This window comes from Prosopis cineraria, unplaced genomic scaffold, assembly GCF_029017545.1.
Source record: "Prosopis cineraria cultivar Desert tree isolate PC_DT_omini unplaced genomic scaffold, ASM2901754v1 PC4, whole genome shotgun sequence".
Classification (NCBI taxonomy): Eukaryota; Viridiplantae; Streptophyta; class Magnoliopsida; order Fabales; family Fabaceae; genus Prosopis; species Prosopis cineraria.
In genome coordinates, this window is record NW_026555335.1 from 8,737,291 (window position 1) to 8,763,892 (window position 26,602).

At 34.6% G+C, this 26,602-nt stretch overlaps 3 protein-coding genes across 6 annotated transcripts; 1 reads left to right on the top strand and 2 right to left on the bottom strand.

Annotated features, from left to right (window-relative positions):
* The first annotated feature begins 328 nt into the window (after positions 1–328).
* On the top strand, positions 329–10,657 carry LOC129309268 (kinesin-like protein KIN-13A). 3 transcript variants are annotated; one of them, XM_054950758.1, is made up of 14 exons: positions 329–564; positions 667–735; positions 862–1,124; positions 1,730–1,951; positions 2,252–2,434; positions 6,038–6,142; positions 6,263–6,340; positions 6,448–6,529; positions 7,090–7,252; positions 7,719–8,048; positions 9,161–9,379; positions 9,494–10,088; positions 10,170–10,235; positions 10,346–10,657. In XM_054950758.1, exons 3-14 carry the CDS (start codon positions 927–929, stop codon positions 10,526–10,528), a joined length of 2,424 nt encoding a protein of 807 aa, XP_054806733.1. In that variant the 5' UTR covers positions 329–564; positions 667–735; positions 862–926; the 3' UTR covers positions 10,529–10,657. The 3 variants fall into 3 exon arrangements, with proteins under 3 accessions (XP_054806733.1, XP_054806734.1, XP_054806735.1); XM_054950759.1 differs by having other exon boundaries at positions 875–1,124; XM_054950760.1 differs by having other exon boundaries at positions 330–564; positions 9,494–10,076.
* A 704-nt stretch (positions 10,658–11,361) lies between these two features.
* On the bottom strand, positions 11,362–17,374 carry LOC129309628 (ubiquitin-like-specific protease ESD4). 2 transcript variants are annotated; one of them, XM_054951275.1, is made up of 10 exons: positions 17,101–17,374; positions 16,056–16,907; positions 15,768–15,844; positions 15,591–15,684; positions 15,358–15,456; positions 14,426–14,518; positions 14,226–14,345; positions 12,928–13,031; positions 12,083–12,155; positions 11,362–11,800 (listed from the first exon to the last, which is right to left on the bottom strand). In XM_054951275.1, exons 2-10 carry the CDS (start codon positions 16,881–16,883, stop codon positions 11,738–11,740), a joined length of 1,551 nt encoding a protein of 516 aa, XP_054807250.1. In that variant the 5' UTR covers positions 16,884–16,907; positions 17,101–17,374; the 3' UTR covers positions 11,362–11,737. The 2 variants fall into 2 exon arrangements, with proteins under 2 accessions (XP_054807250.1, XP_054807249.1); XM_054951274.1 differs by having other exon boundaries at positions 16,056–16,942.
* Positions 17,375–21,259: 3,885 nt separating this feature from the next.
* LOC129308811 (uncharacterized) lies at positions 21,260–25,276 on the bottom strand. The gene is given in 5 exon segments (XM_054950205.1): positions 21,260–21,905; positions 21,952–22,310; positions 23,272–23,537; positions 23,909–24,182; positions 24,185–25,276. Coding segments are annotated over 5 exon segments (2,112 nt in total). The 5' UTR covers positions 25,205–25,276; the 3' UTR covers positions 21,260–21,712.
* Positions 25,277–26,602: the final 1,326 nt, after the last annotated feature.

The window sequence follows — 26,602 nt, forward strand, 5'->3', positions numbered from 1 at the left end:
ATATAAAGTACATGAGAAAAAAAAATTTCGCAACACTCAAATAATAATCTATTACCTTTTTAATCAAAATTCAAATATTATATTTTTCTAAGTAGATTCAGAAAGACCAATTTAGAAAACATTAGTCAGGCCAAAAAACTTTAGAAAACATTAGCACAAGTCCTAAGTGTTGAATAAAAATTTTTATCATAACAATGACAAAATTGGAAAAAAGTTTCATTTGTCACTTAAAAATTTTGAAAATTACAATCTTTCACATCAAACATAGCCGTTTAATAATTTTAAAAATTATATTATCTGCCAAGTTTCCAACGATAGATACTTTGGATTTTTTACGAAGTATCTCATCTATATTGTTGTTGAAGGCATCCTCGCTCTGCCTGTGTGTCGTGGATCATCTGCCATCCTCGCCATCGCCATTTTCTTCACTAGAATAGAAACTCGAAGAACGCTCTTCTTGCTCAGCTATACAATCGATTTCGGATTTTCTTTGTCCCCCTCCGGCAGTTTCAGATCTGATCCCAATTCAGCATTTTCAATTATTGCAATTCGTGCAGACGTCGGGTGCGCTTCTTTATGAGACAATTTGGACTGAATTCATCATTTTTCTTGTGTGTTTATCTAGCTTATGTGGAATTCTGATACTTTTTTTTGGTTCGATTGTAGATTTCGTGGATTTGGATTCTGTCGTTCGACTTGTTATGTTCTTCTTCGAATTCGAATTCTCTCCTCATTGTGAGTATCTTGTTTTGGATCCTTGGTTTTGGATCTATTTCTCTTTTTAGCTTTTAATGTGATCTGGATTTTGTTTTTCCCTTTCTTCTGATTTTTAGGTCGTTTGATATATGTTTTTTTTTGAAGCGTGTGTACGTAGATCTTAAAAATTGGCTCCCCAAAGACGTTCCCAGCGCCACTTGGGCGGCCAGATGCAGCAGACTAATGCTGCGGCCACTGCCCTGTACGACCACGCCGGCGGCGGGTCTCTGCACAATGCAGCGCCTGCCAGTGATGCTGGTGATGCCGTAATGGCGCGTTGGTTACAGTCTGCTGGCTTGCAGCATCTGGCCTCTCCATTGGCTTCTACTGGTATTGATCATCGCCTCCTTCCCAACATTCTCATGCAGGTACCGTCCAATAATCTCTGGTGGTTGTCTGTTCTTCTCTTGTAATTTCTCGGCTTGTTTGTTGCGTTACTGGTCACATGATAACTTATTCACTTGAAGATTTGTGTAAGATCTTCTGGAAGTTGAGGTGGTCGCATGGGCACCTATAGTTCCCTCAGCAACCCTCATTTTCTTTCTTCTGTTAATTCAATTTATGGAAGGATTTCAAGCTGCATCTAACATGCTGGTTTAGTGATTAGGAGTATATTCTGCTACTGTATCTGTTAGCAGGCCAGGTTGTATCTCTGTCCTTTTTCTTTCATTCTGTATCCTCTGGGGATTGATATATTTTGAATTTTATGGTGAAACTTTGCCAGAGAAAGGTTGTTTAGTAGATGCTGTGTAGCATAATGTGTATCAAGCCTAGGATATGTTAAGTTAAAATTTTGAAGCACTTGCTTATATCACACTTTTAAGTTTTGGCAGTCTCACATTTTCGGTGATATCGTGTGCAGTATTTTGGTTTTCTCGTTTACATTGAGTGCAATTGGGTTTGAAAATGCCAATTTTCTTCCCATGAAACTGTGGCCTATGACAAGACTTAGATGAACATGATAATTTCATAGGGTTATGGAGCACAGTCTGCTGAAGAAAAGCAGAGGATTTTTAAGTTAATGAGAAGCCTCAATTTTAATGGAGAATCTGGTGTGGAGCCATATACACCAACTGCCCAAACTTTAGGCAGTGTGGCAATACCAGATGGGTCTTGTTCTCCTGATTTCCGGGGGGATTTTGGAGCAGGGCTTTTGGATCTTCATGCTATGGATGATACAGAACTTTTATCTGAGGTATGATTATTATTTGATGCTGGGCTGTTTACTTGAATCTAATTAAGCAAGAAACTCAAAGATAGCAGCAGCTAATTAGACAGTAATCGTGGGTTGAATGTCTGTACTTGCTGCCTTATGTCACTCTCTGGTTTACTGCTCTGTGTGTGTGTGTGTGTTTTTTTTTTTTTCTCCAGTTGTTGTATGTTTGTTTTCATTGATCCCTTGCATTTGGCATGAATCTCTTGCTTAAGTATAGAGGAATGCAAGAACCTGTGCTTTATTTTGTTGTATTGGCTCTGATTGCTTTCTTCTTATCAGCATGTTATTTCAGAACCTTTTGAGCCATCGCCATTCTTGCCTGGAGATGCTAGAGTATTTGAGGATGACTTCAATCAAATAAATAGCAATCAAGATGGAGAAGCAGATATGTCAATTCCTTTACCAATGAAGGAAAAAGAGAATAATGCAAGGGAAAATAATGTTGCTAAGATTAAAGTCGTGGTATGTTGAGGCTCAAGTAATTTCTATATACATGCATGCCTTTATTTGTGGTGAAAAATTTCATTTTTTACTATGCTGAGATGTGACTGATATGAATTGAAATTAAGTATGAATTGGGCCCTTTTCTGTTCTGTTCACTGTCATTTGTTTCTTGTCCTTCTTGTTTGAAACATTTGAACTGCTTCTATCTCCGTCCCCTTCTCTCGCTTGGTATCTTTAGGAGTTCATTGGAAATATAATCTCATTTTGTCTTCTTTGGAAATGTGATAACTAGGGAACTCATTTTTGCCAAGCCTATTATTTTTAATTAACAACTAATGGACCAAGCTTGGAAGTGACCTATGGGCTGCAAGGTATGAGATGTGAGTGCAAAAGAGGAAGTGAGGTATATTATTGCAGGGTTTGTGGTTAGAATGAGGCATGGAATATGTGAGTTTGTTGAGAGGGTCTAACCTCTTGAATAGCTAGGAGTTTCTACATTCTATTTTCTTTTCTAGAATTATAGTCCTTTGGTTAAACTTACACTTTGCTAGATTATTATTAATTTGAATACTATTTGGAGTAGAGTTCTATCATGGGCAAATTACATACAAATTCCATACCATTTATTCAAATACCACAAGGTTTATTGACAACTTAGCAAAGGAAAATGACAAATAGGTTGTCAGTAAACCTTGTGGTATTAGATGTGTTGTGTGGGACCTTAAAATAATTCTTCTTTCCATCATTTAGTATTAGAGTGGTGACAATCTGAGAAAGAAACGGCCAAATGAGGATGTTCAGTGAGAACTTGGAGAGAACTGTTACCAGAAAAGGATATAATATATTGGGGCTCGAATGGGAGAAGAGTTCAGAAAATGAAGGAGAAGTTGCTAGAGACTGTTTGATTGCAAAATAAAGCAGTGGGATGATCTTGTAAATTGCTGGATGGGATTAAGGCACTGGAATAGGAAGATGCTGACCTGAAGCGATTCACTCCTTCATAGATGCAAACGATTGAGATTTTGCAATTTTATCTTGTCATTTCTGCAATCACACCTATCAGCATTGCGCATTGTTACTCTTAGCATCTAAATATGGGGATGGAGGAAGATGTCAAGGCCTGAAATGTATCTGCTTTGGAAAAAAGATCTATACTAAAAATGTTTTTCTTTGGTTGGAAATTGAGTAGGGAATCTTTTGGTTGTCTTGACAAATGGTGTTGCTCATGTTGATTCCTGTGGACTAGCATTCAAGTTAGCTCTATCTGTGCTTCAAGGCATTGCTTTGCAGCTTCTTGACCATTTATATCAGCATCTGCATTGCTTTGTGACTGCTGTAGTTCATGGATAAATCATTGTTTACAATTTTATATGCATGAACAAGTGTCAAGCTGACTACAAGCATAAGCCTATTCACACCATGGTTGTTCCTAGCACCATTGTCCATGGAAATATTAACATTATTGGAGTGTCTTCCTATCTCTGCTATCATTGACTCAATTGTCCTGCCTTTTTGGTTAGATCACACTTTGGGACTAGTTGTCATGAAGCCACCAGTTCCCATGTCTAATTCTTACTTTGAGAGCAAGGTGAAACTTTGATGGCTGGAAAATGATGGGCCTGCCACTAATGTGCTGAGCTTGTCACTGACTAATGGATTGTGAGGTGTGAGGTTTGAGGTGTGAGGTATATATTGTGGGGTATATGGTTAGAATAAGGCATGATATATGTGAGAAACTGACAAAGACAATGCATATTCGATAATACAATTTACATGGTAATTCATAGAAGGATTTTCATTATGCCATTCTTGAATTAAAGTATTAAATTGCATGGTATTGAAACCCAGACAGGTTGGCCGGGTCAACTCAAAAACCAATGACCTGGTCCCTTGTCCGGTCTGGGTTTACTCCTAAACTGGTGAGGGAATGAACCGGTGTAACCCGGTCAACCCAGATTCAACCTGGTGTAACTCGGATAACCCTGTGGGTTGACTGGGTTAATTGGGTTATTATTTTTTCGGACAAAAACCTTAAAACAACGTCATTTTGAGGGATTTTTTTTTCATTTTTGATTTTTCAGAGTGCTGAGTTGAGAAATAAGATAACAAGAAAAAAAAAGTGAAACTGAAGTCAAACAATGAAAAATTAGAGGCAGAGCACGCTAAGTCCAATTCAAATTTTCAGACAGCATTCAGTTTGGCCTTTCGTCTGTGTCTTTCTTCTCTCGCCCTAACCTAATCGGCATCTCTTCTCTAGCTCAATCTCCGTCTCTTCTCCAAGCTCCAGTTTTATCTCCGTCTCTTCTCTAGCTTAGTCTCTGACTCTCTGTCTCTTCTCCAGCTCTATCTCTGTCTCTTTTCCAGCTCAATCTCCGTCTCTTCTCCAGCCCTGTCTCCATCTCTTCTCTAGACTTTTGAGATTGAAGGGTTGTAACTGTAAGGATAAATATTTAAAGTGCTGTATTTTATTATTGTTAGACTTTTGAATGGTTGGATTTGGTTGAATGTTTTTATAATTAATGTCTTTTATTTAAATTGTATTATTTTAATCATGCTTTGATGGAACATATTCAAGAGGAAATCCCGAAATGTATGCTCTTCGCGGATGATATAGTTCTTATAGCAGAGACAAGAGAAGAGGTTAATTGCAAACTTGAGTTATGGAGGAGGACATTGGAGTCGAAAGGTTTTCGTCTGAGTAGAAGTAAGACGGAATATTTATATTGTAAATTTGATAAAGGACTATTCGAAAATAATTTGGAAGTGAAATTGGGAGATCAAATTATACCTCAAGTGGAAAAGTTTAGATATTTGGGAGCCATTATCCAAAATGATGGCGAAATCAGTGGAGATATTTCACATAGAATTCAAGCTGGGTGGTTTAATTGGAGAAAGCTAAAGGAGTTATTTGTGACCGTAAGGTGCCTAATAAACTTAAAGGAAAGTTTTATCGTACTGCTATCAGACCGGCAATGTTATATAGTAGTGAATGCTGGGCTCTAACGGGACAGCAAGAGCATAAAGTTGGAGTAGCAGAGATGAGAATGTTACGATGGATGTGCGGACATACACGTAAAGATAAAATTCGAAATGAGCACATACGTGAAAAAGTGAGGGTGGCACCTATTGAGGAAAAAATGGTAGAAAATCGGTTGAGATGGTTTGGGCATGTACAAAGAAGACCAAGGGAGGCACCAGTGAGAAGAGTGGAACATATAACTTTGAGTCCGATTAAGAGAGGTAGAGGAAGGCCTAAGAGAACACTCTTGGAAGTTGTTGAACGTGATCTCTTAATTAATAATATTTCTAAAAGCTTAATAAATGATAGAGCACAATGGCGTCTTGCAATCCATGTAGCCGACCCCACCTAGTGGGATAAAGGCTTGTTGTTGTTGTTGTTGTTGTATTATTTTAATCATGATTGATTTGTCACCAGTTCAACCCCCGATTCAACCTTGATTGAGCCACTAACCCGTGGCCCATTACCATGACCGGTTCAATGATCGGTCTGGTTTTACGTACCTTGTTAAATTGTGATTATTGAATCATAAATGTTTCAGGGTTATTTTCATTCACAGTTCTTTAAAATAATTTTAAAAATGTTTATATTGAATGCCATAGGTACGAAAAAGACCTTTAAACAAGAAAGAGCTTGCTAAGAAGGAGGAAGATATTGTGACCGTAAATGACCAAGCATGTTTGACTGTCCATGAACCCAAACTAAAGGTTTGTTTTATATATTGTTCTTAAGTGCTGCAGTTACCATTTAGATATATTTAATTCAAAGGATGACTCTACTTTTGTTTTGGATTTTTCCCCAATTATTTGATTATTCTATCATAAAAGGTTGATTTGACGGCGTATGTGGAGAAGCATGAGTTTTGTTTTGATGCTGTTCTTGATGAGCAAGTTACCAATGATGAGGTAAAGCAACTCTTTTCAAACATAAGGTTTTTTGTTCATTTGTATATCTCAGTCTTGTCTTGTTTGATAAAAGCTATGATACCTATTCTCCCTCTCTCCCATTGCAGGTATACCAAGTTACAGTAGAACCAATTATTCCCACAATTTTTGAGCGAACCAAAGCTACATGTTTTGCATATGGTCAGACAGGTAAGGAAATACCTATTTCCTGTTCGGATCATACATATACCAAGTTATCAATGATTTCTTATTTTGTATTTCAGCACATTTTTCTTTACAGTGCACTCTGGATTTGTTGTATAGTTTTGTTTTAGCGGCGTGTTTTTGGATCTCATTCTATGGCTTAACATTTTATTTGAGCTCCAATAGATTATGAAAGGGATCTATGTTTCCGACTATTATTGTTTTTTCACTGTCTGATGTTATTCTCAGCCAGCATGTAACTTGTGGGGCTAATTTATTTTATAATTATAATAATATACCTAACATGTTGAGAGATTAGGCTACCAGCGGCCGTGGGCTTTAGCCTTAGAACTCAGACGATAATTCCAACGTGAATGCAATTGCACTAATAGTGGAAGATATCAAATGTGTTAAACTTATTTCATTGGACAACACTGCCTCTTCCTGTGATGAAAAATTTGTTATTGTGGGTACCATATTAGTTGTTTGTAGCTACACCTGTTCCTCATTTAGCTACCCCATCACCCACATTTATAACTGCAATGCTAATGATATTTTGTCTTTAGGAAGTGGTAAAACTTTCACAATGCAACCATTGCCTCTCAGGGCTGCAGAAGACCTTGTCAGGCTATTGCATAAGCCAATCTACCGAAATCAAAGATTCAAATTGTGGCTTAGCTACTTTGAGATATATGGTGGAAAACTCTTTGATCTTCTCAGTGACAGGAAGTGAGTATTTCTATCAAGTTCTTATATCTTTGTTCTTATTTGACCTTTGTTAGCAATTCACTTGGTGTATTAGGTTAAATTTACAGTCTACTTGTATGATGACCTTGTTGCATCACAATCTGTCTTTTAGCATTAGATTTTCTTTTGTTTTGTTTTGTTTTTTTTTTTTTGGTGTGACTTTATTATATTTTATAGATACTCATCAGAAGATGGCATTATGTTTGCATCAAGGTGTTGATTTATTGAAGTGTGTTCTAATATCTAGATGAACTTCTTTATTTCATCCTACATAAAGCATGTTTTTCTTTTGTTACATTTGGTTGTATTGGAGTGTAGATATATCTGTGCCTATTGATATGCATTTCAGATGTCATCTTTCTATATTATGTACCAACATACTTCTTGTGCTTGCTACTGGTGCTGTTGTTGTGGTTTTGAGTGGCTGTGTTTGGTAATCTATGAATAGGAAACTTTGCATGAGGGAAGATGGACGGCAACAAGTTTGCATAGTGGGGCTGCAAGAATTTGAGGTTTCTGATGTACAAATTGTCAAAGAGTTCATTGAGAAGGGGAATGCTGCAAGGAGTACTGGATCAACTGGTGCTAATGAGGAATCCTCTAGGTCACATGCTATTTTACAATTGGCTGTGAAGAAACACAGTGAGGTGAAAGAGAGCAAGCGAAACAATGATGTTAATGAGGCAAAAAGTGGGAAGGTTGTGGGGAAGATTTCTTTTATTGATCTTGCTGGGAGCGAAAGAGGTGCTGATACCACTGACAATGACCGTCAGACACGGTACTTATATATGCATTTAGATTAAATTCTCTGGTTAAGGTTTACATCCCTTCCCAGTTAACTGCTTGCATGGTGCCTTCTAGAATGTCACACATTTTAAGAATTTTATAAAGCACCACTCATGACTCATTCATTTAGAACATTTTTCTGCGTGATCTGAATCTTTGGGAGCACAGTTTGCTGGATGTTTTCCCTGATGATTTGATACAACCTCCCTTTTCTTTTCTTTTTTCTTCTTTTAAAAAAAAATTGAGAACAATGGGGAACACAAACCATTCTACGGCAAGCTAAATGGCACCAACTAATTGTTCTGATTGCTGTTGCTACTTATTATTTCTAGGTATTTGTGTGTGTGTGTGTGTGTGTGTGTGTATAAAATTAAATTTCTGTTCGTATTATCAATGATGATGATGATGATACTTCTTGAGGAATGGTTTTATGATAACTAAAAGCTGCTGCACCTAGACATCCAACTAGGCATATTAATTTGATGGGTTAGGACTTTTGGCAAAGCAGGAAACTGCAAATTGGTCTGCCTTGGATTAAGTTTGGAAATCCAAGAGAAAGCGTTTTGCAATATGAAGCAGATGAATGCAAATCTCCTAAAAGCTTTTCTTATTAGCTACTTCAATCTACTTAGAATGATGGAATTGAATCTTGAGGTGGCTGAAAAGAAAACTAGTATTTATTTTTGGTGTTCCCTGTCTTCTTAATTTGGATGTTCTGTTTTCTGTTTCTCAACACTAAGTAGATTTAAGAATAATAAATTGTGCAAACTATTATTCACAATTCTCCATTACTCTAAATTTAGTAAAAAGACTGGTGAATTTTCTTGTCTTTTTTTTTCCCCTTAAATTAGTATTTAATTTTGATGTAATTAATGCCATATACCTGGAAATAATAAGTAGCCTCAATGATAGTGTATGTAACATTGAATCCTTAATCTCTATATACAGCAGAATAGCTAATCAAAGATGCCTATACCCGTCTACTTTTTGTCCACTGTAATACAAGTAATCAATTCCTAATGCCTTAATAGGTTAATTATTTTGTTAATGGGTGAAACAATAGTCCATAACTTCATTTTACAACTTGATTTATCTCTACTGCAGAATTGAAGGGGCAGAGATTAACAAGAGTCTTTTGGCGCTGAAAGAATGCATTCGTGCTCTTGACAATGACCAGATCCATATACCATTTCGTGGAAGCAAACTTACAGAAGTGCTGCGTGACTCCTTTGTCGGCAATTCGAAGACAGTAATGATATCTTGTATATCTCCAAATGCTTCCTCATGTGAACACACTCTTAATACCTTGAGATATGCAGATCGGTATGTGTTCCACTGTAATGAGCTTAACAATAGATTATATTTCATAACGAGGCATCCCCTTCTCTTTACAGATTGATGTATATATTAACTGATAGGTTTTTACAATATGAACAGGGTTAAAAGTCTATCCAAAAGCGGAAACTCTAGAAAGGATCAAACCCTAAATTCAGTATCGCAAACTAACAAGGAAGTTTCTTCTGCATCATCCCTTCTAGCGAGTGCCAGTGCAGAGGATGTTAATGAGCAACGTCAGGAGGCGAAAACAATGGATATGGGTAAAAGATTTGCAGAAAAGGAAACTTCTGGGCACAAGTCTGCTGCTGATGTTGACAAACACCCACTAAGTTTTTCATCAAGTTACTTAGTAAATGGTCCAGAGGGAAAGAGTTCAACTTCTGCTTTAATAGACAAGGAGAGATTTGAGGCGAAGAATTCTTACAGTGACCATACCAGTCAAAAGATGAACCCATACTCCCAAAATTCAGCTGAGTCAGATGAGAAAGTGCAAAAAGTCTCTCCTCCACGAAGAAAAGGGTCTAAGGAGGAGAGGTCAGAAAGATATCCGAACTTACCTAAAAAGGATGCCAATGGATCTGACTCCTCCGCCACGGGGAACTATAAGACAATCACCACTGCCACCAGGCAGCAATACGAAGAAGAATCCCCTCCTGATGGAAATATCAATGCAATACTGGAGGTTTGCAAACATGTCAGAGTGCTTAACAGCATTAAGTTGAATGTAAATCTTGATTATCCTTCCTGTTTAATACATTTGCTGGTTTTTTGGCAGGAGGAAGAAGCACTAATTGCTGCTCATAGGAAAGAAATTGAGGACACAATGGAGATTGTTCGTGAAGTGAGTATTTTTTTTTTTTTTTTAAATGTTAGCATCGTGAGTTCTGGAAATGTTATGCTTGAGAAGATGTCGGTGATGCTCATATTATTGACGTTGCTCTTGGTTTTCAGGAAATGAAACTCTTGGCAGAAGTTGACCAGCCAGGAAGCCGTATTGACAACTACGTCACTCAATTGAGTTTTGTGCTTTCTCGCAAAGCAGCAAGTCTCGTAGGTCTTCAAGCTCGCCTTGCGAGATTCCATCATCGACTGAAAGAACAAGAGATACTCAGTAAAAAGAGAGTATCTCGTTAAGTGACTTCGATTTCTCACATTCAGTGACGATGGATACCTGCTTGTTCTATATATATATATATATATATGGATCTTATGTGTGACATTCAAATTTAATGTACTTAAAATGTATATTTGTCTCTTGTTTAACATGCTGGTCGTCCTTACCTTAATGATAACAACAGAAGAATCAATGGTAGGTTAACGATCAATTGACGTGAAACCGAGCATAATTCGTACGTGTTTTACAATAGAAACCACTAAAACACTCTAAAACTAGTGTTTTAGTGGAGGTAATTACCTATTTCCATCAAAATTATCAAAATATTTTAATGGTTTCCAACATGAAACTAAACACACATAGTCTCATCCTGATTTTGAAATTGGATTACTTTTCAAGGTAATCATCTAAAATGGATAAATGTTGTGGTTAAACTGCAATTTAATTTTAAAAAGTTGAGACTAGATCTGAGTACGCGAGAGCAGAACTTAAAATCTTGTTTAGCATGCTTGCTGCACTCATTGAGCCGAGCATCTTAAGGCAACTTAACTAGAATTTCATTGTTAAATAATACAATACCTTTACTTATTTACAAGATGAGACGCAAGATTTTTAAATGCTCAATCTGGACTATTTCAATGTCACGAGAATCCGATAGCATCATAAATCACATTACTTGTATCTTTTATAATTTTAATAATTAACTAATATGTTCACGGGCTTAATGATATGGTTAACTAATATTGGCATCATGTAAAATCAGATTATCTTTAATTAAAAGAAAATTAATTCAATATTATTTTAATTTAATTTTCACCAGCTCCCCAACACAACTTTTGACAGTTTGTTCTCATGAGTACAAAACTCTGTAGAATATAGTGAGCAATCAGTTTATAAACGCAGAGGGTACCAACCGCAAGAGACTACAAAGCAGATCAACTATCACATGATATTAACTTCACACCTCTAAATCAACCCTTTTTAAAAAATGCCTCAGCCAATGATTCATTCTTCATAGAATTTACAACCTACCTCATTCTGCACTACCAGCATGCCAAAACGAATGCCAGGGCTCTAGAATGGCCATAGTCAAGATATTGACAGAAGGAAAGAGCTCTCATCATGTACCAGCAGCTTGATATGAATGACTCCATGAATCTTTTTCATACCAAAACACCAACGCAGAACAAAGAAATGGACTACTGCTAAATCGCATAGCAGTCCTCGGCTCAGTCAGCTTTCAACCTCAATATTTCCTTGGCTGTCCTGCGCCGAAAGTAAGGCATGTGTTCCTACAAAGCATGGTAGAGAGAGAAATTCAATTCTACAATGATACTGAAAGTAGAAGTCCCCCCCCCCCCCCAAAAAAAAAAAAAAAACTCCCTCGGTTTGTTTAGGCTCAAATATTTTTTTGCCTTCAAATATTCTTGCAACCATTAAAAATTTAAAGATAGAACAGCAGTGAATGGTTGCCAAAATAATTGACTTGAAAAGGGAAGCTTTCATCACAGGGAAAATATTTAGAAAACACATCATAACCTTCCTCGCAGAAATTGAATGCTTCATTTTCTTACCTGGTTGAAACAAAGCCCCAGGCCCCTGCTATAAAAGTCGGCATATTTGATCATAAACATCCCACAATCGAACCTATTCAAAATTTCAATTAAAATCTTCCAATTAAAAATATAATTCACTCAAACTGCTGCTAACTTAAACCATTCAAAGCCGCAACAAATTCCAAAGGCTTAGATACATTGGAGCGAAGAAGATAACTTGCGCATAACCAATTGTTATAAACAATTTTTCTAGAGCACTTCTGAGCTATTGAATTGCGGCAACCAAAAACCGAATTGGTTAAATGGCATGCATTTATCACTATGAACATCATGGCATTACCAACGAGAAAGCAAAACTAAGGCTCCATAAACTGAGCTCCAGGATATAAATTGAGTCCAAATCATATCTCAGAGACAAGCAAACAAATATGAGTGGAACTTCATGTAAGTACAAACCTAGGCCAATAATCACAAAAATACTATGACAACATCCATGTGGCCCGCTCAAAAAGGAAATTTCTCTCCTGTTTTCAAACTTCTCCCATTCATAAATATCCTCATTTCTCTAAATGCAATCTACAGTTCTATGCTTATGTCATAAATTTCAATTTTAGGAATTTTTTTCCTGCTACAAATTATTCTTTAAACTAAGAAAGAAGTTTGGACTGTGTACAAATAATGTATATGCTTACGGACGATTTACTTAGAGGAATGTATAGCTTTGCTTCCGATAAAAGAGCATATACTTTTAGCTCTTTTTTTAAATTTTTATAAGGATATGCTTTTGAAAAATTACAAATTATTTCCTAATGCAGAATCCTTGCTCATTTTTTCGAAGATTTAGAGTGAAAATATATGTATACCCATTCTCTTGCTCAGGCAGGTCCTCAACGAATTCTCTTTCCCAAGAACTTACATCAACATCTGTTCCATTTTTGTCCTTCACTTCATCTACAAAATATCTTGCCTGCGACATCAATAACAAACATTAGAAAAACATTGCAGCATCCAAGTGCAAATGAAAATATCTTTACTCAACTTCCCTTTCAATTACTCCATATAGAAAAAAGAGATAATTACTCAAAATCTTTATGTAATGATGAAAGTGACAACAAAATAGGAATTTCAAAATTTTAAAACGTCCGTCTCTAATATGACCAGGGAAACATGATGCTAGTCATGGTGCCGGCTCTAGCATTTTAATCAGTTCAGGGCCCACAAGCACCAAAGGCTCTTCAAGGCATGTCAAGGATATAGGTCCATACCCAGTAAAAGCACAGGCCACGCATAAGCAAGACAAGACTTGAAAATCAACAAGACCAATTAAAATCACCATGTAAAGTAAGGCGCAGTTTAATGTAACATATAATTAAACATTTAAACCTTCAATTATTTAAGAATAAAGCTATATTTGAAGATATGAAGAAATTGTAATTACTAGGGGCATGTACATTTTTAAGAAATAAAATATATCAAAAATAATCTGTATAATTCAGCCATCTGAATCTCAAAATTAAAATTTCAAATTCAAAAATGAAATACAAGCATCTAAACATTTTAACAAAAACTTCAATTCAATGCGTTATGATTTACAATTTTTTCGTGTCCCCAATTCTTTTCCTTTTCATCCCCTGATTATAGCCTCATTCACTCTATCTATTCTATCATATTTGATCTGTCCTGTTTCCTTTTCTGACAAGATTCAATTGTCTAATATCCAAATCTGTCTGATTATATTGCTCATTAGGGAATTGACGCAGTATAAACACATCTATTATCTTTCATCCTCATCAGTTTAAAATACTTGGCTTCATGAATGAACCAAAAAATCATAAACACATCAAGCTGAATGTCACGCGTCAGAAATGAGCATGTTTCAAGAACCAGATTGACAAATCACAATGAAATTCTTCATGCTAGTATGGAAATTGAACAGACCTTAGTACAAGACCAACTATAGGGATATTGATTAGCCAAAGCCCTACCTAACTCCAAGCAGACTTCAGAACTATGTTTTCAATTATTAAAAAGAGAAAAATATTAAAAGAAAAGCCATGTCTTGAAAAGAAAGCAAAATGAAATTTATTATTATAAGTAGTTTAAACACGTTTCCTCCAAGAACTTATCACACACTTCATTTGATACAGACAAAGAACTTTACCAGCACTTTCAAGACTTGGCTATCCATTCCTCTCAGCGAGTCAAGATACTGGAATTTCTTATCTTTCTTATTGATGACAGCCAAGCACCAATGAATCTCTTTATGGATTGGCACAAATATCTGCGAAGTTAAAAGATATAAAAAGTTGAAACCCAATTTAATTGATTATAGTGAAAGGAACTGATAGTCAGTGTATTTACTTTATCACATTCAATTAGGCTATATCCCAACTTCCTTTGCGTGGTCCACCTTCTCACAGATTTGAAATCATAACCACTCTTGCCACCTATTAGCTGACCAATAACATCCAAACTTAAAAGCATCAGCATCTGACCATAATAAATAATATAAAATATACACAAACACCTATTGCACTAACAATGTTTCTACTTCCCCTTTATAGCTTGGGTGAGGTATCAAGTGGCTCAAGACAAGAAGATTAATGTAAACCAAACATAAGAAAGCTCATAAACAACAAGGTAAAATTCGTCAATCAAAAACAACAGGAGATAAAACAAATTTTGGATTATAGAGCACTTGCCCAGCCTTCTATCCAACCACGTTAAAGAAAAGCTAAGATTTAAAAGCAAAATCAAATGTGGGTACAATCATGTCAACATTAAATTGACTATTAAGGTGAAATCAGATGTAGTAATAATAGAATTTACAAAAATGACTGTTGAGTTTATTATGATAGATACACAGTCAATTAAGACTTAGGAGGCAATGTAACTGTTGTGTGTGCGTGTTGCATGTGTCATTTGAGCAATCATGCAACTAACAGTACAATAAATTATTATTATTTATTTAATACAAGAGTCAGTGGCTTAGTTCCTGAGGAATGGAACATGATCACTTAAGATAAGGTGAATGGCTTCCTCCCAAAGATGTAGATAATCCTATGGTGGAACATTTCTTCACACCAAAGTTAAAACTTAAAAATTCTGCAATCTATTATTTTCCAATGTCTTTCAAGACATGTTCGTTAGAAAATAGTTTCCTTAAAACATGTTGAACCTAATAAAGTCCTGATATCAGAATAATTCAGAAAATTTAAGAAGCTCAATGGACGTGTGCTTGTGGTTTATGTATGTTAAGCAGTTGGAAAGGATGGTAAAAGCAAGAGACCAACCTTTTTGTAGAAAAAGGTATTGAAAAAATGACATTTCAGATATTTCTTTGGTTCTCTTTTTTCCCTTTCTTTTAGCAACTCAAGGTACAGATTGATCACCTGCAAACATAAGATAAAGGATCAGTAAGCTTCAAGAAACACCTGTCTCAAGCCATGAGTTCTTGACATAATGGGATGACAAATCAATGCGTCAGGAAAAGTTAAGCAATAAATATTTAACAAGCAAAGATCACCTCATCATTTAACCATGCACCAGGTTTGAGGCACCTGAGAAGTTCTCCAGTTATCTCAATGTTCGAATTTTGATGAGCAACCAAGACTTTCTTCCTGTTGAAGCAAGCATTCAACAGCAATGTACACAACTACATCTATTTGATTCAGAAGCATGTAAGCTAATTATCAAACTTTACCTGTTTGCAGAAAAGGCCCCATCAACTTGTTTTTCTTCCTCTTGTGTGAGAGGAACAAAAGGCTCATGTGGTAATTCCTGAAAGCCATAACAAGGCATGAGTAACTTGCACTAACATTTAGACTGCTTTTCATTAATTAATGAATGCATTGCTATGCATTTGTCATGAAACAAAAGGAACAGAACAAAATTTAAATGAAATAGAACAGAACAGAACAACACACTATTAATCAACAATTAAGGACTCAACAGCCCTATATTGAACGTAGGCAAGTGCAAAGCCATTAACCTGTTCTGGTCTCTTCTCTGGACTTAAAGATTCAATTGGCGACCTGCGTTTCTCATTTAGTTGGATTTCATAGTCCAACAATTTTAATCTGTTTGTCCGCCTGTTTGTCTCCTCAAGCAACCTTTTGTATGCAATAACATCAGGAACACCACGCTCTGGACTTAAATATAAGGATCCCAAAAACTTCCCAGCATCATCCACCTTCAAATTACTATTATTCAACTCTGAAAACACTGAGGAAGTTGACTGCTGCCGAAGACCACCAATTCCCACCTTAGTTTCCGAATCCTGTATCTCAATCACATGCCCAGCACTACCTTGCCTCCTCTGGTCCGTTACCACTGAGCGCCCTTCGCGCCCATCTTCTGTAATCTCAACCTCTTCTATGCTTGAATCTTCCGAAACATCACCCTTTCGACTATCAGTATCCACTTCTATTACCTCTTTCCCCTTCTCCACATACCGGAATGATCTTAGTGCGCTGTTTTTTGCTTCTGCATATTTGTCAAATATATTGCCCATCTTGTTGTCACTCTCCTGAAGCTCACTAGTCCTGCACTTCAAAGCTTTATTTGAACTACTTAACGGGATTTTACGTGGACACGGACCGAGTACAGCTCTGGTGGATGGTGTCTTAGCTTCAGGGTACAGGGGAATTCTTGAAACCACACTTTTCCAGGATACTATGGACTGGGTGGGGTTCTGGAGCATGGACAAGAATTTGAGTCTTTTGGGTTTACGAAAATCTGAGGAGTTAGGGGATGAATACGCGTTATTGAAGCTCAGGCATTCTTCAGAGCGCTTACGATTGCTAGTTATGGCACCCATCGATCAACCAGGAAAAGCAAAAATCTACAAATGCACAACCCATTCGAGTCCAGGCATACCTAGTGAGAACAAGCCTCAGAATATAGCAAGTTAGGGTTTGCGGATGACGAGATGAACGAGCAAGCAGAATTCTAAATGAAAACGCAATTTAATAAAATCCTGTGATTTTGAATAAGCTGAAAAATCGTCTAAAGAAGGGGCCTTGAGAAGTCCGCACCGTCACAGAGGCTCAGCGCCAGGTCGCAAGAACACAGATCCCACATGAAGGGGAAGAACTTGAAAGGAATGCCACGAGAAATTTTGCAAACAGGGAAAGAGCAGTTTGGATTCCCAATCTAAATCCACATTTGAATTGATATGCCTTTCTCGGTGAATTTGATCTGTAGAGCAACCTGCGGGATTGAGAACTTTCCACAAAAATTTCCGTTATCGGGAGGGTTTTAGCCTCTGGCTTTCGCGGCACAAACAAAACATTCTTTGAAATTTGTTTTTCCTTTTTTTTTTAATATTAAAGTGAACATTAAAAAGTCACAAGTTATATAACAGAACAGAACACAGAAACCTGCGATCATCCTTTCAATTCAAACCCCCCAAAAAAATCACATTGTGATCGGCCGAAAAAAATTTGAAACATAATTAAATTATACATTTGAAATAATTTTGGAGTGGATTAATTGTATGCGTATATTTTTTAGTGGAATTCACTTCCATTTTAAGGCAAGATTCATGTTCCGTCTTTTGCATTATTGATTTACATATTATTATGAAAAAAAAATTCCCCCCTCCTCTTTATAAAATCATTTCTATTAATTTTATTAATACTATTATAAAAAATAAATATGTATAAAAATTTAAATATATCTCTATATAATAAATTTAAAAAATGATTTCATGTTACTTTTTTTTTTCCTCTTGTAAAGGATAATTTTAAAATACTTTTTAAATATTATTTAAAAAGCTATATTATAACTTATAAATAGAATTAAATAAATTTTTTAAAACATGTCATATAAATGAGTCGGAAGGAGTATTATTTAAGGATTTTTGGAGAGTTTTTACATCAAAGAATGGCCTTAAAGATATGAAATTTCACTGCATTTTCTAGATATTTATATGAAAACAAGGTTTTATGAGAAAAGACATAATTGCTTCTAAAGTTTAATAAAGTATAATATCTTAATGGCTTGTTCATTTATGTACAGTTAGTTATCAAAATTTGAATGGATATTTATTTACATAGAATCAACATTTGTACGATTGAATATGTACTATCAGTTATGTTTAGTTGTTTATTTTGAATAAATTATGGTTAATTACATATGATTACTTATTAAAACTCCAATGAATAATTGTTTATGTAGGACCAAAATGTATAATTAATCATGTGCTATCAATTATAGTCATTTGTTAATCTTGAATGAGTTATTCTTAATCATATAAGATTACTTATCAAAATTTGAATAGGTATTTGTTTTTATTAAACTTGGCTTCTCTTCATTTTTCCTCTTTCCACTTCCCAACTTGAATCCATTTTTAAATAGTTAAAATTAAGCATTTCATAAAATTAATTTTTTATTTTTTAATTATAATCTTAAATATGAATTGTAGTTTAGATGAAATTAGTTATATTTTAAATTTATTTATTTATTTATTTATCATAAATTTTTACATTTTAATAATATTTTTTTAAAACATTAAATCTTAACCATTTAAAACTAGATCAAAGAGTTGAGATGAGAAGTTGATAGAGCAAAAGGAGACAAAAGCCAAGTCCATTTATGCAAGACCAATACTTATATAATTAAACATGTATTATCAATTTTTGCAACTTGTTTATTTCAAAAAAAATTGTTGTTGATTGAGTATGGTTACTTATCAAAATTTAGATGAATGTTTGTTTATGTATCCATGAAATCTTAGGGGCATTTAAATCTCTTCTTCAAAATCTTATTTTCAAATATGTATCATGTAGTAAAATTTCAAAATTTTAAAGTTATTTTGTGATAGGTTAAATTATACATTTAGTCATTTAATTTTACATAAAATTTTATTTTAGTCCCTTAATTTTATAAAATATCTTTTTAATTTTGTAATTCTAATATCATTAATTTCATCCCAACAAATCTTTACATTAAACTTTTAAATATTAACAAAATATTCTTAAATATTAACATATTAAGTTTAATTTTTTAAGAATAATAATGATTAATATAAAAAATAATTATTTAAAACTAACAGTGTTAGAGTTATAAAATTAAAAAATATTTTATAAAATTAAAAAATTAAATTTAAATTTTATATAAAGTTAAAAAATTTAAAGCATACTTTAGCCTTTTGTGATATAAAAATTGTCAAAGAACCTTAGATGATATTTTTCCTGTTATTTATTTATTTTTGGTCGCATTTCTGACACGTTTTCTATTTCATTATTCATTGTCATTGAATACATCTCACTTACAAAGTTAAAGTATTTGGTTGTAGAAAAAAGTTGTCCGTTGAAAAAGAAAAAAACTGATATTTAAGATTTTATAACTAAAGATACTATATTATATATATTTCTTCTGTTTAAAAATGTAAACTATTTTTAAAATAGTTGAATGTTTAAAAATGTAAGATATTTTTAATCTTTTAAGGTGTAATCATTGTTTTTTTTTTAAAGTGCTTCTATTGATAATGATTTTATATTTATTGTAGAGTATTTAATATGGGTAAATATAAAAATATATGGTTAGTTTAAAAGTAAATAACTACTTTATTAAGATGTGAGATTTAATTAAAAATATCTTATATTTTTAAATGAAAAAATTATATAATATATATATATATATATGCTCGTAACTATTCAACTCCCATGCAATGATGTAAACCTCCAATAGAATAATAGACTTTAAGAAAAATCATGACTAAGGACGATGAATATCGCCAATAACCACTTCGAGCATGAAATTATGAAACCGAGTTTTAGGACCTTGATCCTTTGTTTCAATTATAAAAATAACAATTCAACTAACATGCTCCTACTGACCAAGTTTGAAAGTCTTGGAATAATTTTTTTTAACTCAAATAAAATAATTTCACAACCCCTTTTTAGGCCAAAATTTCATAACTCCTTAAACTAAATTTACAGCCCAATTAAAATGATTCAATAATTTTAAGTTAGTCAATTATAAATCTAGGAATAAAAACACTTTCAACTCAAATAAAATAATTTTATAATCTCCTTTAATTAAATTTTTAACCCAATTAAAGTGATTCCAACATCAATGAATTTTAAGCCAGCCAATTGCATGTATAGAAGTAAAAGCTTGTCTAACTCAAAGAAAGTAATTTTATAACTTCCTTTAACAAAATTTTCAACTTAATTAAAATGATTTCAGTACTAGTAAATTTTAAATTGGCCAATTACAAGTTTGAAATTAAAAATTTTCTTACTCATAAAATGATTTCATAACTCCCTTCAACTAAATTTTCAACTCCATGGAAGTGATTTCAACAATAAAGAATATTAAGTTGACCAATTGTAATTTTAAGAGTAAAAATATTTTCAACTCAAATAAAGTAATTTTATCCCCTTTAACTAAATTTTCAATTCAATTAAAATGATTTTAATATTAATGAATTATAAGTTGGCATTTTAGAACATGAAATTTTAGTTAAAATATTATTTTTAGAACTACAAAAAAAGACAATGGTGTTAAAATGTAATTTCATAATTTCGTTGTCCAGATTATCATTCGCAATACTCCAAACAGATTATCATTCGCAATACTCCAAAGTCCTTATTTGTGATTTTCTCTAGATTTTATATTTTTCTATTAATGTTGCTTGATATTGATATGGATTAATGATTTAAAAACAGATCGAATTAGATGATTGAATCGATAGAATCATCAACCAGTCAGGCTAACGGTTTAGTTCGAGCCAAAAAAATTATTTGGAGAGTTGGGCCGAATTGAATTACTTTGAACTTGCAATTGAATCGAGAACCGAAATCAAACTGAAAACCAATTCTTGTTTTTAAAAACCAAACTGTTCAAAAATTCATTTTTTATTTTTTTATCAAATTTTTTTTAAAAAATGACTAATTTTTTTAATCATTTAATGTTATATTATATTATGTGACTTATTAAGTCATGATAAATTTAAAATATTTAATTCTATTTTTAAATTCAGTAACAATTTCATATTTATTTCTTATATTTAAATTATTATATATATAATTTTTTATTTAATTATTACGTCACTAGTTCGTCCATTGGTTCAACTCGATTGGACCATACGAATCATTAATCGTTAACCTTTCTAATTCAATATCCGGTTTCGTTCTAAAAATATTGATATGGCTGATCAGAATATGACAAACGAAAAACAAACAGTTAAAATGAATCAATATGGTTCCAAATAAAAAGAAGAAAAAAATAGCCAAAAATATTGACTGTCTGTCGCACTCGCTTCAACACGGGCAGAAAGAATGGAACTTTCTGTCAACTACGTTCCCAAGATGATTGCTAGAGCTTCTTAAACTGGAGCCTTCTATCAACTTACTTTGCACAACAAAAATTTAGGAAGATAATAATTTTTATCCTAAATTAAGCCCCCAATAACTCTTGACCTCCACATTCCACTCCAACTCCCACGTTTCGGACAGATATGCCACGGTTTGGTTTTACCAACACAAGCATGGCAAAGACTGCATCACTGCCTGTTTTATCACTCTAGATGTTCCTTGTAGCATTCAGGGAGCACTAGTCATCTCATAATCATTACCTGGGGGGCAATTCAATTTGGTTGAAGTTGAGAAAAAAACACGTCAGAACCCAAATTCAAAGCTATTTTGAATCAGCCGGACGGACATTTTGATGTTGTTCTACTAGAGAGCACAAGGTCATCTCAACATCAGAAAGTGGTTGCCCAGCATAAAGCTGTAGCTGTCTCTTCTTTACAACGAATACTTTCTTGGCGTGTGATTTTACCGCTTGATGAAGTTCCTGCCAAAAAAAGGAAAAAAAAAAATAAAGTTCCCTTTATTACATGGCATGCATCAAACGCTATTAACAATTCAACAGCTCAATAAAGGCTTCTGTATTTGGACACTAAACTGCAAGTTTCAATTTCAAACTTTGCTTCAAATCTAGCAAAACTTTTTTTTTTTTTTAAATCTATGTATGCGTATAAGATTGTATTTACTGTGTAGGTGAGCATAGTTGAGATTTTCACTTGTATTGACATAGGAACTGCATCAGCACTAAAATCACCCAGGTCCTCAAAAAATGATTCTAGAAGAAAACAAAAGTTGTTGGCATCAGCATCATCCTCAAAAGCAACAATATAGGAATAGCCATTCTGGTCCTCTTCTTGAGAAGTTATTTTTAAGCTATAGAGTCCGCTTGGTCCTTCTTTGTCCGAACCCCTTCGCATTATTATGACCTTCACAAATGCATAGCAGCTTAATGGTTAGAAGTATCATCAAGGGATGCATTTAAAGGAAAGCATAATACTCAACAGCATGCTATGTGCCTAGGTTCAAGCAAAAGAACTCATAAACCAAACCATGTGTTGTAGCTCAGTCAGTCCAAACTTTAAGGTTGGGATAAGCATATGGAGATGTGGGTTATATCTTCCCCACTCCTTGTACGTGGGGGTGCCTAATGGGATTTCTATACCCAAGTATCTCCCCAGATCCCCTATTAGATCCTCTTCCGGTCTTACCTTCCCCAAACATGATGGAGTCCCCAAAGCATAATGCCATGATCCTTATGGTACTTGAGGGGAATGGTCCCTCTCCCATTCAAACTGGTTTTTAAGAGTGGGTTCTTCCCACTTGATTAGGTCTCCATTAATTAGGTATTAGAGATGGAACAAATCTGCATGGAAAGGAATACCTAAGTAGGCTGCATCCAAGCCAGCCCCGTCAGGAAGGTGTGCTCCACGTCCCCAGAACTTGCCAGTTAACGTTAACACCCCAAATTCTAGGATTCCTACAACCGGGAACTAGTGATACTTAAAGAGAGCAGTTCTTACCCCTTACAAGCCAATTTTAAGCATGGGTTTCTCCCGCATCTCTCGATCCCTATCAAAACCTCCAAAAAAGAAAAGAAAAAAATTATAAAGCTGAGTTTAAGACAAGGTCACACAATATAGCATATTGGTTGTGTGTTTAAACTTAAAAGTTTTCAAGGACTGGCCTCAGTATGCTTGCATGACGAGGACGTATATAATATAGAAGCCTAAATGTTGCCCCAGCAGGCATGCATAACAAGTGCTAAAAAGACAAGTAGATCAAACAAAGAAGCAGCACTATGGGCACAATATTATGCTGTTCCCTACAGTTATGTTTCTGAAAATTGGCTGTCAACAAAAACAAAAACAAAAAAGGATTCGTACATACAAGAACATAACGGAGATTCGACCACCACATATCATTCTCAGTGATCGCCAGCTTAACTTTGACATTGTTAGCTGCAGAAACTTTATCAGCTATTCCATGTTTTGGATTGCCATTTACACTCAGTACATCACCCTTCTCAAAAATTTTGTTATCATCCTGATCTTCTTCTACGATACCCAGTGAGTTCCGTGTCCTCAAATCTTTTGATTTTCTGGACTGTATTACTTCAACTGAAGACATCCCAAAACTATCCTCCGGGAAACCGCCTAAGCATGTAACAAAACTCAAATTGGTTAAATTTATTGCAAACCTACCCTACATTTCATTGGTTTCTGCTTATAACATGAAAAATACTTAAAGCTAAAAAGCATTAGATGTGCATTATATTCGTTATGTGTTTTTAAAAAATGAAACTGCAAAGCAAATAATAGTAAATTTCTATTTCCTTAACTCTGATATGCATATCTAACCCAACCTCAGGGAGCAGATAAAATGTGAGATTGATCAACTCCAAACAACGATGTAAGAACAGCTGAAATTGAGTCTAATGAGTTCAAATAGGAATATAATATATATATATATATATATAAGGAAAACCGTTCAAAAATCATGCACCTACGATTTAACAGATCATTACCATTGCTTGTTCGATTATTTTTAACTTGTGTTCCAGTTCCTACATTTGGTCTTGCCATCAGTTCTTCCATATTCTTCCCAGTATTCAGCAATGTATTGGCCTCTTCATCTACCAATTTTCCTCCGTCTTCCAACGAAAGCCTAGAATCAGTTTCCTGTGTCTCATCATCTTGTTGATTTACGTGCTTGTCTTCACTTGATATTTGTACGTGATCGGTGGCGGTGCTTCTATTATCTTGTGCTGTAGCCTTGTCCTTACTCGATGAATCTATAGTTTCTGCATTAGATGCTTTGTCGTCTCTAGTCCCTGAAAAACCTTGGGAGCCTTTCTTGGCTTTGTTGAAGGGCTTTTATATTTAAGCTTTTTCTTAAACGTTAATGCTCCATTTCCCTTGTTCACATTCTTATCGTCCCTAACCACTCCACCTGTAGATTTTACGCAAGTTCGCAAATTCTTAATAGCATTTAACCATGCTGATTTATCCATACCAGAATTCACCCTATCCTGCAACTTCAACAAGCGTGCACCAATATCTTTCTCAATGCCAAGTCTATGACCAGAAACAGCGCTTTCATCATCACTTTCAGGGTATCCAATTCCTTTCTCCTCCTTTTCTCCTTCAATTATCCGAGCTTCCCTTGCCATTAGCTTAATTTCTTCAATTTTCTTTTCCATCTCATGCTGATCCTCCAAATAAATCGCACCACTTGCACTAGCAACCCGCATGGTTTTTCCACTCCCATCAAACAAAGCATTCCTCTTTTCTCTTGCATATATACTCGAATCCCCAGCTTTCTGCTTCGAGTCATCATCGAGCGTAATCAAAACGGAAAAAATAGTCTGTAACACAAAAGCCCCAAACAAAATGGCACTGTATTTTAGGATAGACCTAGCGGAAAGCTTGCCAGAAATACCGTTGAATTCTTCCAATGTTCCCGTCATCTCAGATGCTGGTGATTCTTCCAACTCACCACCTTCTCCGGCAGCGACAGCAATACTTTCGGAGGGGACTCCATCGGCGGGAACCTCAACAGGAAAATCATCTACCTCTGTGGTATGTGGGCGCGAGAGGGGAGGTTCTTGAGTTAGAAGAGGAACGATGGATGGATGGGATTTAGTGAGCGTTTTCAGAATTTTGGGTCTCAAATGGTTTTTCCTCCTATGCCTGAGCCTGACTTTTGTAGGGTTTGAAGCAGGAACAGAAGAAACTACTACTAGCAGAGGACAGGTTCGTCTGGCAATGGGGTTATTCGAACGTAGGCGAAGGGAGAAGACGGTGCAATGCGCACTCGCCATTGGTGACGAGAGATGGAACTGTTCGCAAACCTCAACGAGCCTGAAACGAACAATCCGGCGGCAGGCAAAGTTGGGGCACCTTATTGAACTGGGAAAAACAAAAGGGGAAGAAATTTTTGGGGGGGGGGGGGGGGGGGGGGGGGGGAGTCTCGTAAAAAAATTTAAAATATACTGAAATTTTATAAATTTATAAAATAATTGTCAGATTTTCAAAGATTTAAGGGTGAATAAATTTAAAAATAAAATTATTGATTTACCCTCTAGCATTAAAAAAGAGATTTTGCCTACGTGCACATGTCCCACAAAATCATGATCAACAATACTGAAGAATGTTACATATCATGATTATTGATCACAATATGGTAAATTTCATTTCCTCATATTCATGATTATAGCGGGTCTTTATCTAAGCGAGTTGGGAATGTTTCATTCGCTATTGCAGGATTTTATTGACAGAAAACAAACAATAATTGTTGGATAGGTAAATGATTTCATCATTGTTTAAGGGTAAGATAATACTTTCTGAGTATAGTTGCGATCATTTAGTTTGCATGGCTGATAGATATAGAATTAACTGGTGCAACATTGATATATTAAAAAATATCTTATATGAATAACTTTACATGTTATTAATAATATATTCCTATATTGTCAATATGCTATGGATAGTTGTCGATACATTGTATTATGCAAGCTGACATGTAAGAATGCAAGTATTACTGAAAAACATGTATTATATTATGTTGTTTTTCATATAGGACATTTAATATATTATTCCCAAACATCTTATGCAAACTTGTTTTATTGAAAAATCTCTGCTATAAAATAGCACTACATGTTGTCAACATATTGTGTATAGTTGTCAATACACTGTGTATGGTGTAGATTGACCTATAAGAGGGCAAGTTCTTCTAAATAACATATATTATATTTTTTTTCATATAGGGGGCATTTTCAAAATGATGACTAAAAAAGTATATAATATGTTGTAAATTTACCGCTCAACAAAAGATATATGCTAGTAGCATGAGGCCAGTAGCCACATATGACTGTCCATATCTAGGAGCATTGATAGTGACAAATTCATTATTAGATTTTTGATAAAACTTTAGGATATAATTTTATTGATAATCATGTCATTTTGTATAGTTAGCCCATTTCTTTTAGTTAACTTAGACAATGTTGTTATAAATGTTGATTACAAGTTTGTAAATGTGGCAAACAGTTTGTTTTATTAATTAAATATTAACAAGTGGTTATTACTATATTAGCAAACTATGAATTTCCCATTAACAAGTGTTGAGGTATTAGGTGCTGTTATTTCCTTTAAAAATCAACAATTTACAAGAACACGTTAACTACTTATCGTTGACAATTAATAAGTGTTTATCACTATAT